Source organism: Pavona decussata, unplaced genomic scaffold (genome assembly GCF_977016875.1).
Source record: "Pavona decussata unplaced genomic scaffold, jaPavDecu1.1 SCAFFOLD_90, whole genome shotgun sequence".
NCBI classification, from domain to species: Eukaryota; Metazoa; Cnidaria; class Anthozoa; order Scleractinia; family Agariciidae; genus Pavona; species Pavona decussata.
The window spans coordinates 366,645-380,062 of NW_028145507.1; the positions used below are offsets into that span (position 1 = coordinate 366,645).

At 38.0% G+C, this 13,418-nt stretch overlaps 1 protein-coding gene across 1 annotated transcript; it reads left to right on the forward strand.

The window, feature by feature from the left end:
• The first annotated feature begins 27 nt into the window (after window positions 1-27).
• LOC146474295 (cystathionine gamma-lyase-like) lies at window positions 28-13,358 on the forward strand. The gene is made up of 15 exons (XM_085117212.1): window positions 28-433; window positions 546-627; window positions 3,196-3,291; window positions 4,138-4,250; window positions 4,675-4,764; window positions 4,914-4,961; window positions 6,224-6,281; window positions 6,789-6,866; window positions 7,813-7,965; window positions 9,249-9,370; window positions 9,851-9,903; window positions 10,839-10,905; window positions 11,354-11,425; window positions 12,226-12,287; window positions 13,240-13,358. The coding sequence occupies exons 1-14, from the start codon at window positions 161-163 to the stop codon at window positions 12,244-12,246; spliced, it is 1,326 nt and encodes a 441-aa protein (XP_084973338.1). The 5' UTR covers window positions 28-160; the 3' UTR covers window positions 12,247-12,287; window positions 13,240-13,358.
• The last annotated feature ends 60 nt before the right edge of the window (window positions 13,359-13,418 follow it).

Sequence of the window (13,418 nt, forward strand, 5' to 3'; positions counted from 1 at the left end):
TGGGAGTGACGGGGGAGGTTAGGGGCGCTTAGAAGGGTACACTGAGGCCAGTACTTGAATCGCCCTTTGACCCGGACAAAAGAGTTTACAATGTCACGCTGTACAGAAATGAAATCTTCAATGAGGGTTGTACGTCTTTTTCAAGAAAACTAGGAGACTCATGCGTCCCATACAGGTTCTGTCATTGTTCTGTGCAGGCTCTCCGCAGCGCAAGTCTGCAATATTGCGTCATATCTGGCCCCGGGCTCTCTCTTTCACTGCTATCAAAATGGCGAACGAGTCGGCCTCTCAAGAGATGGGAAAATCCCTTCCACGTTTTGGCACCTTGGCGATCCATGCCGGCCAAGAACCAGAACAGTGGCATTCCAGGGCAGTTGTGCCACCGATTTCAATGGCTACGACTTTTAAACAGGTTGCTCCCGGAGTTCATCGTGTAAGAAAACTTTAAGATGATTGTCTTTTACCAGCTTTTATTATTATAAGGCTTATCTTTGTTCTTTGTCTGACTTCTCTGAATATGATTTTAATCTACGTGTTTTTGTTAGGGATTCGAGTATTCCCGCTCTGGAAATCCAACAAGAAATTGTTTTGAGGCTTGTGTTGCTGCTTTGGAGGGTGCGAAACATGGTGAGTTTCACGGCGGGTTTCACGTCGGTATTTGTAAGATGATGCCACGTGCAACACATTCCAGACAGATTCCAGACGATCACACCGCTTCAAATATAAACTACAACCTTCCAAGGTCTTTTTGTTTTGTAAATCTTTTTGTGGCTTAACTAGGGAATACCCCGCCACTCCAAAAGTAATCCTGAAAAGAGTGGCTACGTGGCCCGGGAAGGGGGGTGGGGGGGGTACTCCCTTATATGGGCTATATAGGTATGTGCGGCGCCAAAGGAGTTGGTTGTTCGGGTGTTTTGGTCATAAATAGGGTATCGCTTTTAGCCATTTTGCCGCCACTTTGGTAATAAATAGGGTATAGATTTTTGCACTCTAGTCCTGGGTTCGATTTTTTTTTAGAAGAAGCTACTTCAGGTCATAAATAGGGTAGGGAAAATCGCAGATTCTGGTCATAAATAGGGTACGGGTTTTGGGAAGCGGGCCGCACACCCCTACCCAATTTTTTTTGGAGTACCCCCCCGGGCTACGTGGCTATGCGGCTACGTGGCTATGCAGCTACGCGTACGAGCCGAAACAAACGCTCTACACATGAATATACCTCCTTCTTTAATCCACGAGCCGAAACAACGCTTTAATCCACTAGGCCGAAACCACGTAGCTGCGTAGCCGAAGCCAGGTAGCTGCGTAGCCAAGTAGCCGCGTAGCCACGTAGCAGCGTAGCCGCGTAGCCACGTAGCCGCGTATCCCCGTAGCTGCGTAGCCACGTAGTTGCGTAGCCGCATAGCTGCGTAGCCACGAAGCTACGTGAGGGAAAGGGGGTGGTATTTACCACTGTTTCTGCGTAGCCGCGTATCCACTCGTTTTAGGGTCACTTTTGGAGTGGCGGGGTATTCCCTAGTTACTCCGTTTTTGTTTTGTAAATCCCAGAGGATCCCCCTCTCAGTCGTTAGTCGAATTTGATACCTTCCTGGTCTTTTTCTTTCTTAGTTTCTTAGTTTATCACACTCCTATAATAATAGCTTGTGCTAATTAATCCCAGGAGGTTTAAGGTGAATACATTAGAAACAAAAGGATTCCAACTATCCATTTTTGTTGGAAATAGCCCATTTTACAGTTGTGTGCTCAGTGACCTGGCCTAGGAGTGGAAGCAAGGCTGGGGGTGACCTTGTTTTGATACAAACCTCACTGCTTTTCATATGTAGATCATGCTGTTCTTATGCTAACTAGTTTGCATTTACATACGAAAAGCAGTGAGGTTTGTATCAAAACAAGATCACCCCCAGCCTCGCTTCCAATCAAAGGTCAGAGCACTCAGCAAACAACTGTAAAATGACCTATTGAGTGTCATAAGGCTATCAAAAACTTCTTTATGACAAAATTTTGCACTTCTTCTACCCCTTTATGACTTGAATTGAAAACAACACACAATGAGTGTCTGATAATTTAAATGTTTTCTAACGTCACCTCATAAATTAACGTGTCTTCACAATCCAATACAATGAATGTATTTTGGTGGCTGTTTATTAATTTTTGGCTGTAGTCCTTGGGGCCAGATCTAAATTGTCATGATTTGTGTAACGATATCCCAGGCTCTCAAGGCGTGTGCTGCAGGTGGAAATTCTCCAGAAGTCTTCCCGCTCAAAGGACTGTTAGTAGAAGATGATTGATCTGTGTGATTAAAACAGTTGTATTTTCTACAAGTCATTCTTCATTGTTTCACAACTATACAATAATATTTGTTTTGCACCAAAATAAGAAAAGCGTTGTACGTGAGCTCTCATCCCCACGCAAAATTTTCCCACCCCTGGGTTAGTAAATATTTTGTTATATTTGCATTATCCCTTTAACCCCCAAGGCAAAACGACATTTTCTCCAGATCCAAGAACACAGACTCAATGTGCATGTATGATATACCATTTTAAAGCTACTCATGAGTGTAGTTCATAACTGATATAATTATGAACGAGAAAAGTTATGGCTTTGAGATAAATGCCCTTAAAACGTAAAAATTTTAAAGTTCAAAAACGTCCCAATCCTTGTGTATATTAGGTATACCTCTAAACTGTAGCTCATTTTGTAGTTCTCAACATGTTCATTTATGTGAGAGATGCTTTAAGACCCACAACTTGTAGGGGGAAAAAGTTGAAAAGTTAAGGGGGTGGTCAACCATATCACATATGGGAGGGGGTTAAGTTTTTATCCTTTTAATGAGTAGATCTTCACAAGATCATCTCCGTGTCAAAAATTCATAGAAATCTGTCAAATATTGAAAGAGTTATGGAATTATGTGCCAATTGGCATTCTTGGGGGCTAAAGGGTTATTATCCAGCTAAAGGAGAACAAGTTTGAGTCACAGGCAACGGGCATCGTAATATGGGTTGAGTTTATTGCTCAATCTTGCCTTGCTCTAAGGGTTTCTCTATGGAATTAACAAAAGCACAGTGAGCTTTGAACAAGACTGTTTGGATGTAGGTCAAGGACCTGTTAAATGTAAATCACATGATGCAGATATTAGTGATATATTTTTTATTTCTCTTAAATCATTTCTTGTTGAACTTTGTTGTTAAATGAACATAGGCTTAGCTACTGCTTCAGGATTATCAGCCACCATGCTGTTGACACACCTTCTCAAGCGTGGAGAACACATTCTTTGTGTGGATGATGTTTATGGAGGTAATTACTTATTATATTGCCCATACTGGAGTCAAATAGAGACTGGGGATGAGTTTTCGAATTTTCATTTAATCAGAAATTGGGGTCCATTACAAGAAAGATCACATTAAAATTAGTCCATTTACCAAGTTTGAGCTTCTGTCATTAGATTGCAACCATGTAGAGGCTTTCAAAACTTGGAAAAATTAGACAGACTTTAATGTATATGGATTTTGGCAACCTTTGGACATGTCACACCCTGGTTACTACACAATGAAGCATAACCAAACCTGGTAAACTCACTAATTTTTATGTAATCTTTCTGGTGATGTGGTTCATTTCTTCATATGACGTAATTTGAATAATATGTAAACTAGGGCCCAGTCCCTTTATGAACTTCAGAAGGGGCAATATTTATATATTGACATCAGAATGAAAACAAGGTAAGTTAACATGTAAAAACAAGATATAACGTGCTATGCGAAAATATGGTTCACCGGCAAGGATTATAACCCTGTCTTCTGCATTCAAGGCAGATGTGATAACCACAACACTACTGGCAAACCTACAGAGACAGCAGATAAAATAGTAAAGCTTATTCTTATCACATCACTGAGCAACGCCGTGATCTTAGTGAGGCCATCAGAGGCCCTAGCCAAACTCACATAATATAACAAGTGGCTGTCATCTCAAGATTCCAAGCTGGCGCCTAAAAATAGATTTCAAGTGAATGTACATTGGCCAATTATTAAATTAATTGAACCAGTTAAATTAGGGAAATATAAATTATGTGGCATCTAACACATCGTTAGTTGAGAGTTGAATGTGAAGTGGAATTTATTCCATTTTTTTTTTCTCATTTCTAAGGTACCAACAGATACTTTTCACGGGTGGCAGCCACACAAATGGGAATAGAAATAAGTTTTGTTGATGCATCTGATCTGAGTAAGCTGAAGAATGCCATCAAACCTAATACCAAGGTGAGCATTTTAATCGACTTTAGAACTGAAGGGTCTTACCAAAGACCGTCATAGATGTCCTTTTTTACCTTGAAATGGGTGAATTGATCCAAATAAACTCTATGTTATCACAGAGATCAATTATCATGCAAGAGACTCAGCTCTGTAACTATTTAGTTTTTGAACAAAAGGCTAAAAAAATGAGCAATTGACTTGTTCTTGGTTTTCTTTATAAATTATGCAAGTGACCTACACAAAAGAGCGAAACTCAGTACAAACCAGCATAAAACAAAAAGAGATGTTCTCTTACTAAACTGAAGGTCACATTCACAAAAATTTTACATATTAAGACAGTTATGCTCTCTCTCCTTCAAAATAATTATTTATAGCAGAGCCATTAAGGCATGCAGTGTTCTAACAGTGTTGTGCGTTACTCTCAACACAGATGGTATGGATTGAGACTCCCACCAACCCTCTTTTGAAGCTTGTGGACATTCAAGGAGCTGCAGAAATTGTTCATCAGCCCATGCATGAGGTTACTTTGTCAATAGATTCTATCTTTCATAGTCTTTAATAGAGTATTTTTTGGCATAAGTCTAATCACTAATTTTTTAATCTTATTATAGTTCATTTAGATTATTGGTATGACTGACGGTTCAACGGTACATTTTATTTTTCTTCTAGGGGATCATCTTGGTGGTGGACAACACTTTCATGTCATCATATTTTCAGGTATTGGAGTATGATGGGCTACAGAGCAATTATAACTGAAAGACATAAAGTTGTGGATTTGTAAGAGAGGAAGTGAAAGGGAGGGAGTGGGACTGGGACAGGGGGGGTCTGAAGTTGCCATGAGGGACCAGGGGAGTTCTGAACTTGACATGGCCATGGGGGATTGGGGGTCTGTATGTGCCATGGGGGGTTGTGGGCCCTGAACTTGCCATGGTGGATTCATAGTAGGTCTCAACTTGCCCTGTCTGGTACCCTGTATGTACCTACCTTTCAAAAAAGGTGCCAGTTTTCACTGTCACACTATAAAAAAATCGAAATTCTCAATGAATGAGGTCAAGAATTAACATGTTATAGATGATAAATAAATACTTAAGGTCATTCAGTCCAAGTCTCAGGTCTGCACATTATATTCGGTACTTGAGTTATTTGTCATGTAAAGTTCCACACAAATTTGTAGGGCTCAGTATGAAGTTGCATCGAAATTCTCAATAATTGTCAAAATACAAGCTCAAGTTTTACAAAAATATGACCGTCCACATGCAATTCCAAAGTTCAAAACATGTAACAAAAGTCTCTGATTGTAACAAAATAACTCTGCGATGCCTGTCTTCTGTAGTTTTGTTGCTTTCTTTTCTCTGCATTATTTTATAATGCCATCCTGTTGCTTCTGCTAGTGAATGCTTTCACTAGACAGACAGACAGACAGACAGAGTAGAAAGTAAAATTAATAATAATAATTATTATATGATCGTCATTTACATTTTTGACAAGCTCACTTGTCATACTGTTAAGATTTTTTAAAAACTACTGAGTCATAGAAATGCATGAAAATGATGGAAAAATTATTATACCATAAACTGCTGCTTCATACAACTTCATAAGGAGTTCTAAATGGGCTTATAAATGGAGGGGCTTATATCCAAGGGGGTTTATAAACAGAATAAAAAAACCCATCTCGAAATGAGATATAGCAGTACAGAGTTGATGAGAGTACGTTTTTCATTTACTGGTTTTTAATTTAATAAGCTTTAAAACATCAACATTTGGAACAAAATTAAAACTAACAACAGGAATGAAACTAGAGGGGTGTTTACATCAAGGGTGGGGGGGGGGGGCTTATAATCAGATGTATTGTTTTTTACATTAAATGGGCCGATAACAGCTTACACAGCATTAAAGGTATCGTACTGAACATGCATAACATGAGTGTGTGTGCATACTAACTTAAACATGTTACTGTATACTCACTGATTATTTTTTAGCAACCTTTGTCTCTTGGAGCTGATGTTGTCATGCACTCAGTAACAAAGTACATGAATGGTATGAAACGTCCTTTCCAAGCTAGCTACTGCATACAAATTAACTCTTATTAATAATAATTAACACATTTCACACCCTGTCTTCTCTCTACGTTAAACAAGGCCAGTTGCAGCACTACTTCCTGGAATTAATTTTTGCAACCTGTGCCAATTAACTTGCAAGTTCGTTTGGCTACAAAGTAAATAAATGTCAGCCTGAGTGTCATTTTATCAATTCCAGCATAAAGAATATGGCCACTACAACAACAACAACAACAACACTTTAATGTTATCAGTGGTAAAGTTACATACCCTGAGCGACCCTGAAAACCAAACTATCTCCAGTCGGGCATGACTGCCTCATGATGATCAAATAAGGGTGTGTCCGTCCTTGCCCCTTTTTCCTCTGGCAAAATATCAAATGTTGAACTCTGATCCAAAAATCTTACAGTCAATATACCCCAAGAAGATGATTATTCACTGCAGCAGGAATTTTCAGACTGAGTGTTTTTTCCTTATAATTTTGCAGGTCATTCAGATACTGTGATGGGAGTGATTTGTACCAGTAATGATGAGCTCTGTATCAGGCTCAGGTTTCTACAGAACTGTGAGTAATAAACACTAAGCTAACAAAGAAATAGGTCTGTGTTTTATATCGCTACTGTACAGTGAAGACATTTGTATACCTGCCATCTTTTTGTGAGTCAAACGTGTGAGATTTTTGTCGCCGCATGACTGGGATTTCCAGAAACGTCCGAGTCACTTCCGAAGATTTCCGACGATTTTCCGAAGACTTCCAAACGTTGCCGAAAATGAACGACGATGTCATAACGACCTTTGAATACTTACAATTCAAACGGATTGTAGACATTTTAAATCTTTTGTGATTGTTATAAGGAGCAAAGAAATAATAGATAACAAATCTGAAATGAAATGAAGTTTTTTTAGAACAACTCATCCGGATTTGTGAGTCAGGCGTGAGAAATTGTCCTTGATGCGTGAGATCAATGTCTTTAGTCCCCAGGTGCGAGACTCACGCATAATGCGTGAGAGTTGGCAGGTATACATTTGAGAGAACAAGACACTGGTGTATTAGTGAGCTGCATTTCTGCCATCATTTTATGTTCTTCCAAACTTGCACTTATTGGCATTTATTGCATTTGTTGAAAAAGAACACACTCCTAAACAGTCTGGAATCTGAGACAGTCAACATTGATTGCTGCGAATGAATGGATTTTGGGATACATATCTGGCAACACCCGGAGATTTTGCAGGGGCGGATGACATCATCACCAACTTGGCAAAGGAGAGAGAGCATGGAATTGAGATCATCAAATGCACTCCCTAATCTTTGATTGTGATTGAAGAACAGACAAAACTTAATGTTTTCTATTTGGGGTTTATATTTAAATTGAACAACATATTTAAAATTTACAATTATTTTAGGGTGGTTTTCAACCATCAGAAAGCCTTGCAGTTTATTCATGTCATGCCAAATGGATTTATCCTTGGGACACATTCATATTATCATGCTTTTTTTTTTTCGTTGTCAGCTATTGGTCCAGTACCCAGTCCCTTTGACTGTTACCTGGCCAACCGTGGACTTAAGACACTTCATCTCAGAATGCGGCAACATCAGGTCAATGCTATGGCTGTGGCAAGGTTTCTGGAGAAAAATCCAAGGGTGGAGAAGGTGGTGTATCCAGGTAAGATAGCATGGGTGGACAGGGGAGGATTGGCAAGACCACTTAAAATACCTGAAGTAAAAAACAAGTTCAGCTTATTTGAAAGGGCATTTAGAATGGTGTTTTTGGCGCCAGTATTGCTTCTTGAGACACAGGCTGGCCTATATTGTGATATTGCTATGGGAACACTTTTGGCTCCAGTCCCTTTCTGCTTTGAACCAATCATTACCATTTGTGACTCAATAAGTCCATTCCTATTACTTTATTCTGAAAGGTTTTTAAAACAGGCTTATCTTGTTTTGTTTTTTTTAATTATAGGCACTTTAACTTGGGGCTGGGGTGGACGGATAGAATTGGAAACTAAAATTTGTGGGCTTGTGTGGGTGCAAAGACTGGTACGACAACATGGGGCTAGAGTGGGTGGGGAGAAAATGTAACATGAATTGGAGAAGGGTGGATGGAATTGGGTATAGGGGTCAGTGGAGTGAGTTTAGGAGAGGATGGGTGGAGAGGTAATGCATCAGTCAATTCCAGCTGTGCCCATCCCCCACTCCCCCCGGGCAATAATGGGGCATTTTCCCACACTGTAAATCCCGGGGGTCGGGCATTAGCCTTCTACACAATTCCCCCGGGGCATTTGACCATCTCACTTTTTTCACCCTACAGCATTGTCGCTTTCTTAATGGCAAATTCATCGGCAAATACCGTAAGTTTCTTATTGAATGCATCTAGATAGGACATAAAATGGGACGCTAGAGCAGTAGAATGACCTTTTTTTGTGCTAACTACGGGAAACAAGAACCAGCTAGGACTTAATTTGGTCTGAATTAGCTTAGATTTTACTGAAACTATTACGAGAAACGAAGAAACTAAAACATTTTTACATGTTTAAGCCACCACCCCGGGGCATTTGAACAACTATTTTGTCCCGGCAGTGGGGCATTTGCCAGTTTATTCTCAAAAAATCCTAATTCCCAGGGGTCAGCCGGGGGGGGGGGGGGGGATGGGCACTGTTGGAATTGACTGATGCATAATGGTAACTAAAGATGATTTTTGGGATGGAGTGAGTGAAGTGTTGGCCAGACAACTTGAAAAACAGATTTTGTTGTGGCACAAATTAAAACGTATTACTGACAATAAATAATCTGTTTTTTAGTCAAATAAAAATACTCGCTCTAGCATAAAGTAATTTATAATGCTATATATTTCAGTTTTAGCAGATTTGTTCTGACTACAAAATTAATAGCATGCAAACAAATTATGAGTAAAGTGGGCATTGCATGTTACTGTCATTTACCTTGCAGGTCTTAAATCGCATCCTCAGCATGAACTTGCTAAGAAACAAATGACAGGCTTTGGCGGAATGGTGACCTTCTTTATCAAAGGAGACTTGGAGAATTCCAAACAATTTTTCAAATCATCTAAGGTACATCTGCCTCTTTTTATTTTACATCATGGTTAGTCATGTGGTAGTCTTTCATGCAACACTGCAACTAGTTAATATAATAATAATAATAATAATAATAATAATAATAATAATTTTTGAATAATAATAAATAGTAATTTTATTGAATGACGAAGAATAAAATAAATTTTACAATCAACATGACTCTAAGCGTACTGTACAAGTATGGTTGCATGCAATAAAATTCAATAACATAATTGGAAATCAATTTTTGCACGCTATTTATATCGTGAAATGGATAACAACTCAAGACATTCTCAGTTTACATTGCATTATCTAGCCTAAAAATACAAAGCTTATAAAAATACAACACGATATTCTTCTTCCCTCCTCTTCTGCTCTATTTCCTACTTCATTTCTCACTTTCAATAGTTTAAAAAGCATTGAAATAAATAATAATAATAATAATAATAATATCACTGACTAAAGCCTCTTTTTTAGTTGTTTACTCTTGCTGAGAGCCTTGGTGGATTTGAAAGCTTAACAGAGCTACCGTAAGTTTGATTCCTAATAGATAGATAGCTTGACTTGTAAAACAAAACAATTGAAGTTACCTTAATTGTAAATTAATCATTCCTGGTCCAGAGAGGTATTTATTAATAATCTTAAGTGGCACTCAGTTGAACTTTAATAATCAGGTCAAAATTAGAAAGGAGAAAGAAAATGCAGTTTTATTGAAAAATTTGATCTTTTTTGGATGAGGTCCAACTCATGGAAACAGCCCCTTTATAATGCTTTTTTTGGATTAGGGTTCGATCAGGACTAAGGGTACAGGACTTGTCTATTAAGTAACTCTTTCTGACAAAGCCTTCCCTCCACATACCCCCTTTTGCAATTTTTAAATGTTGCATATCTAGGAAGAGAGAGCCTGGGAAGCTTGCCATTTAGCTGAAATTTTCAGCTCTTCATAACTAATGGAAATGTAACTGAAATCCACAAATCAAAAAAGAATTTTCCAGAACAAACTGCAGACAACCTTTAGTTAGAGGTACTCCATTTTTTGCGTTTTGACTGCTTGGAAAGGAAATTACCATCAGAGATGATTCCATTTCAATTAAAATTTCCATTTCCACTTTGTGTTCCAGATAAATTATGTTAAAGTTTTGATCTTACCAAAGAGATAACTAGGTTGGGACTGAAAATAAGGTTCTCTGTCCTGATGAAAATGGACAAACAGAAAGATGCACAGAAAGTTTCTGGAATTTTAGATTCTGGCTAAATGAAAAGTGCCATTTGTTTGTCATTTGATTGCAATATTGATTTAATTTATAGGTGTCTCAGGGTGTGATTTTTTTTGTGGGGGGGAGAGATAGTATTTGAGAATCCAAAAGACTGGTTCTTCAGTGATCAGGCTTCTATTAGGCTCATTACTTTCAGGTGCTAAATATTGAGTTTCATGTCATGCTTTATGTTTCATTTTGTGTTTTAGAGCTATCATGACTCATGCCTCTGTGCCTAAAGCTCAGAGGGAAGTGTTAGGAATATCAGACACGCTGGTGAGCTTTTAAACAAATTATAAGTGAAAACAGAAAGCCAATGCAAAGTCTTTCATTAGTCAAAATGTGCCAGTTTAGTTCAGATGCAGTATTCTCCGAAGAAGAAAAAAATTAAAAATGGCAGGTGAAGTGATGAAAGTGGAATATGTGAAATACATATTATTTGAATTGCGGATGAAAGAATAAATGAGTGAATGACCATCTCATGCAATGGTAATTCAGTTATCCATAAATTTTATCTTGTTGCGTTCGACATAGGATAAACGCTTCCTAATACGGATACGAGTCACGATTTTATGAGTCTTGTCGTGGATGGGTTGATGGATCTAGAGAGAGAGAGCCTAGGATCAAGATTGGCCTGGTGACATCAAATGCACTCTCTAATCTACGATTATTGCTAGTTTACAGACACATTTAGAGTGCTCAGCTGATCTCAAATACATTTCAGATTCGTTTGTCTGTGGGGCTTGAAGACACTGAGGATTTAATTGAAGATTTGGATCAAGCCTTAAAAGAAGCGGTGAGTGCAACAATATCAACTGCTTTCTCCAAGTGGCTGGTCCAGTTGCCAGTTAATGAGATAAACCCAGGCTTGCATGGAATAGAATGAGATTTTTTTCTTTTCTCCTCAGTATACGAGTGGGTGGAATTCTGTAAATCATGCAATCTGATTAGTGTCGGTAGCAGGTGGAACGTTTTTATCTTGCCCACAAACCTGAGCGGATTTGTTGCAAGACCTCCTGTGCCAGTTGTTTTCATGCACAAAAAAATTAAAATGTTATTCACCCACCTAGGTTGGTCCGTATCAGGAAATACAGTGCCCTCTGTCTTGAGAAAGGCTCTCAGCTGTGTACCAAAACCGGGCCGGTGAATAACATATATGGTTTAAGACCATTGTAGGTCATTCCTTAGAGAATTGCTGCAAATCTTGTCTATATTCACCCTGGTTATTTGGCGGAAATTGTCAACTTTAACTTGCACTGGTTACAACTTAATTCCTTGCAAAGTGGTTGGTTAACAGTTGAGACAATGTTAGGAGGCTTAAACACTAGTTGTTGAATTTGAAGTGTTCTTCAGTAGTCCTACCCTCCTAGATCCAGTCAAATGTTGTTGTTGTTTTCATGTAGCATGGTTCTAGCTCAAATTTGTACAAGTCACCATTGAAATGAAACTGTTGAACAAAATACCTTGTGTCAAAGATATTATTTTTATTTTGATGATAATTTTAATTTTTGTGATGTTATGGCTCTCAGTTGTGGGGATGTAAAGGTTTCATCAGTAACCATAGATAAAGATGTAATACCAGTATTTCTACTACAGGTGCCAGATTCTATTCAGTAGCTGGGGAAATAACGACAAACAGAAATTTAACATCACTGAAGGTACATATAAATGTTCATAGTACACTAAGCTTGTTACATGGGGGGCATTCTTCTGCTCATAATTTATGTGCATGCTGGGGGGTGGGGGTAGGGGTGGGTGAAGGTGACAGGGATACTTTCAACTTGGACCTTTTTAAAAGAATTTCTTTTTGTGGGTGTATGAGGGTCAAATTGGAGGGCTTGGGACATGACCAACCTTTAGTGGTTTTTAGATTGCGTTTTTGTTGTTTTAATAATAATAATAATAATAATAATTTATGCATTTATATTGCGCAGGCTTCACGGATATAATTATGATCGCCAGAGCATTACAATAAGTTAAAATTAAATAAAATCAATTTGTTCAGGAAACATAGCCTCAATGTTTTCTCTGTTGCTTTATACTTTGTTTTACGATGAAAACAGGAATCTTGTCTGTAATCATGAGTTTTTTCCAAATAAACCCCCAAAAAGCAAAAATGGGTAACGTTTTCCAAAGGAATTGTGGGCACTTGCCAAAAAACCTGGCAAATATGAGCTGAAACAACAAGTCCCTGCCTCAGGCTTAACATTGACGAGCAGAATACGTTTACTAATTACACAGAAAAAAAATGAGTTAGTCATATTTAAAATAATATCTTTAATTGCCTGTTAAATATACTTCTATACATTTGTGACACAACTTGGTGTAACTTGTATTGTTTTTGTTACAAAGATTTATTAGTTCTGAACTAAACAATAAAGACAACAAGTGGAAAATCTTTTATGCTCAGCTGTGAAGCAAAAATTATTATTTGAATATCTTCTAAATAACAGCTACTTTATTATTAATAACAAACAAATAATTATTGCTTGTTCCTACCTTTTCCATCTATAATATTTTCAATACCGGTAATTTATTTGCTAACATTTGATTAAATAGTGTTTACTGTGGAAAATATACATTTACTAGTTATATTCTTTTATTTTTAAGGTTGTGGTGACTGCCTGGGTACACATAAACTCACTGATGTCTGTACAAGTATTTAATCAATCACATAAATGTGATAATTATTTTATCAATTCAATAAAACATGGACTGTCAATGTTTTACTTGTCTCCAAGAGTATTCTCTTGAAAGATGGGTAGACAACAAGCACAGCCTTGTGACCA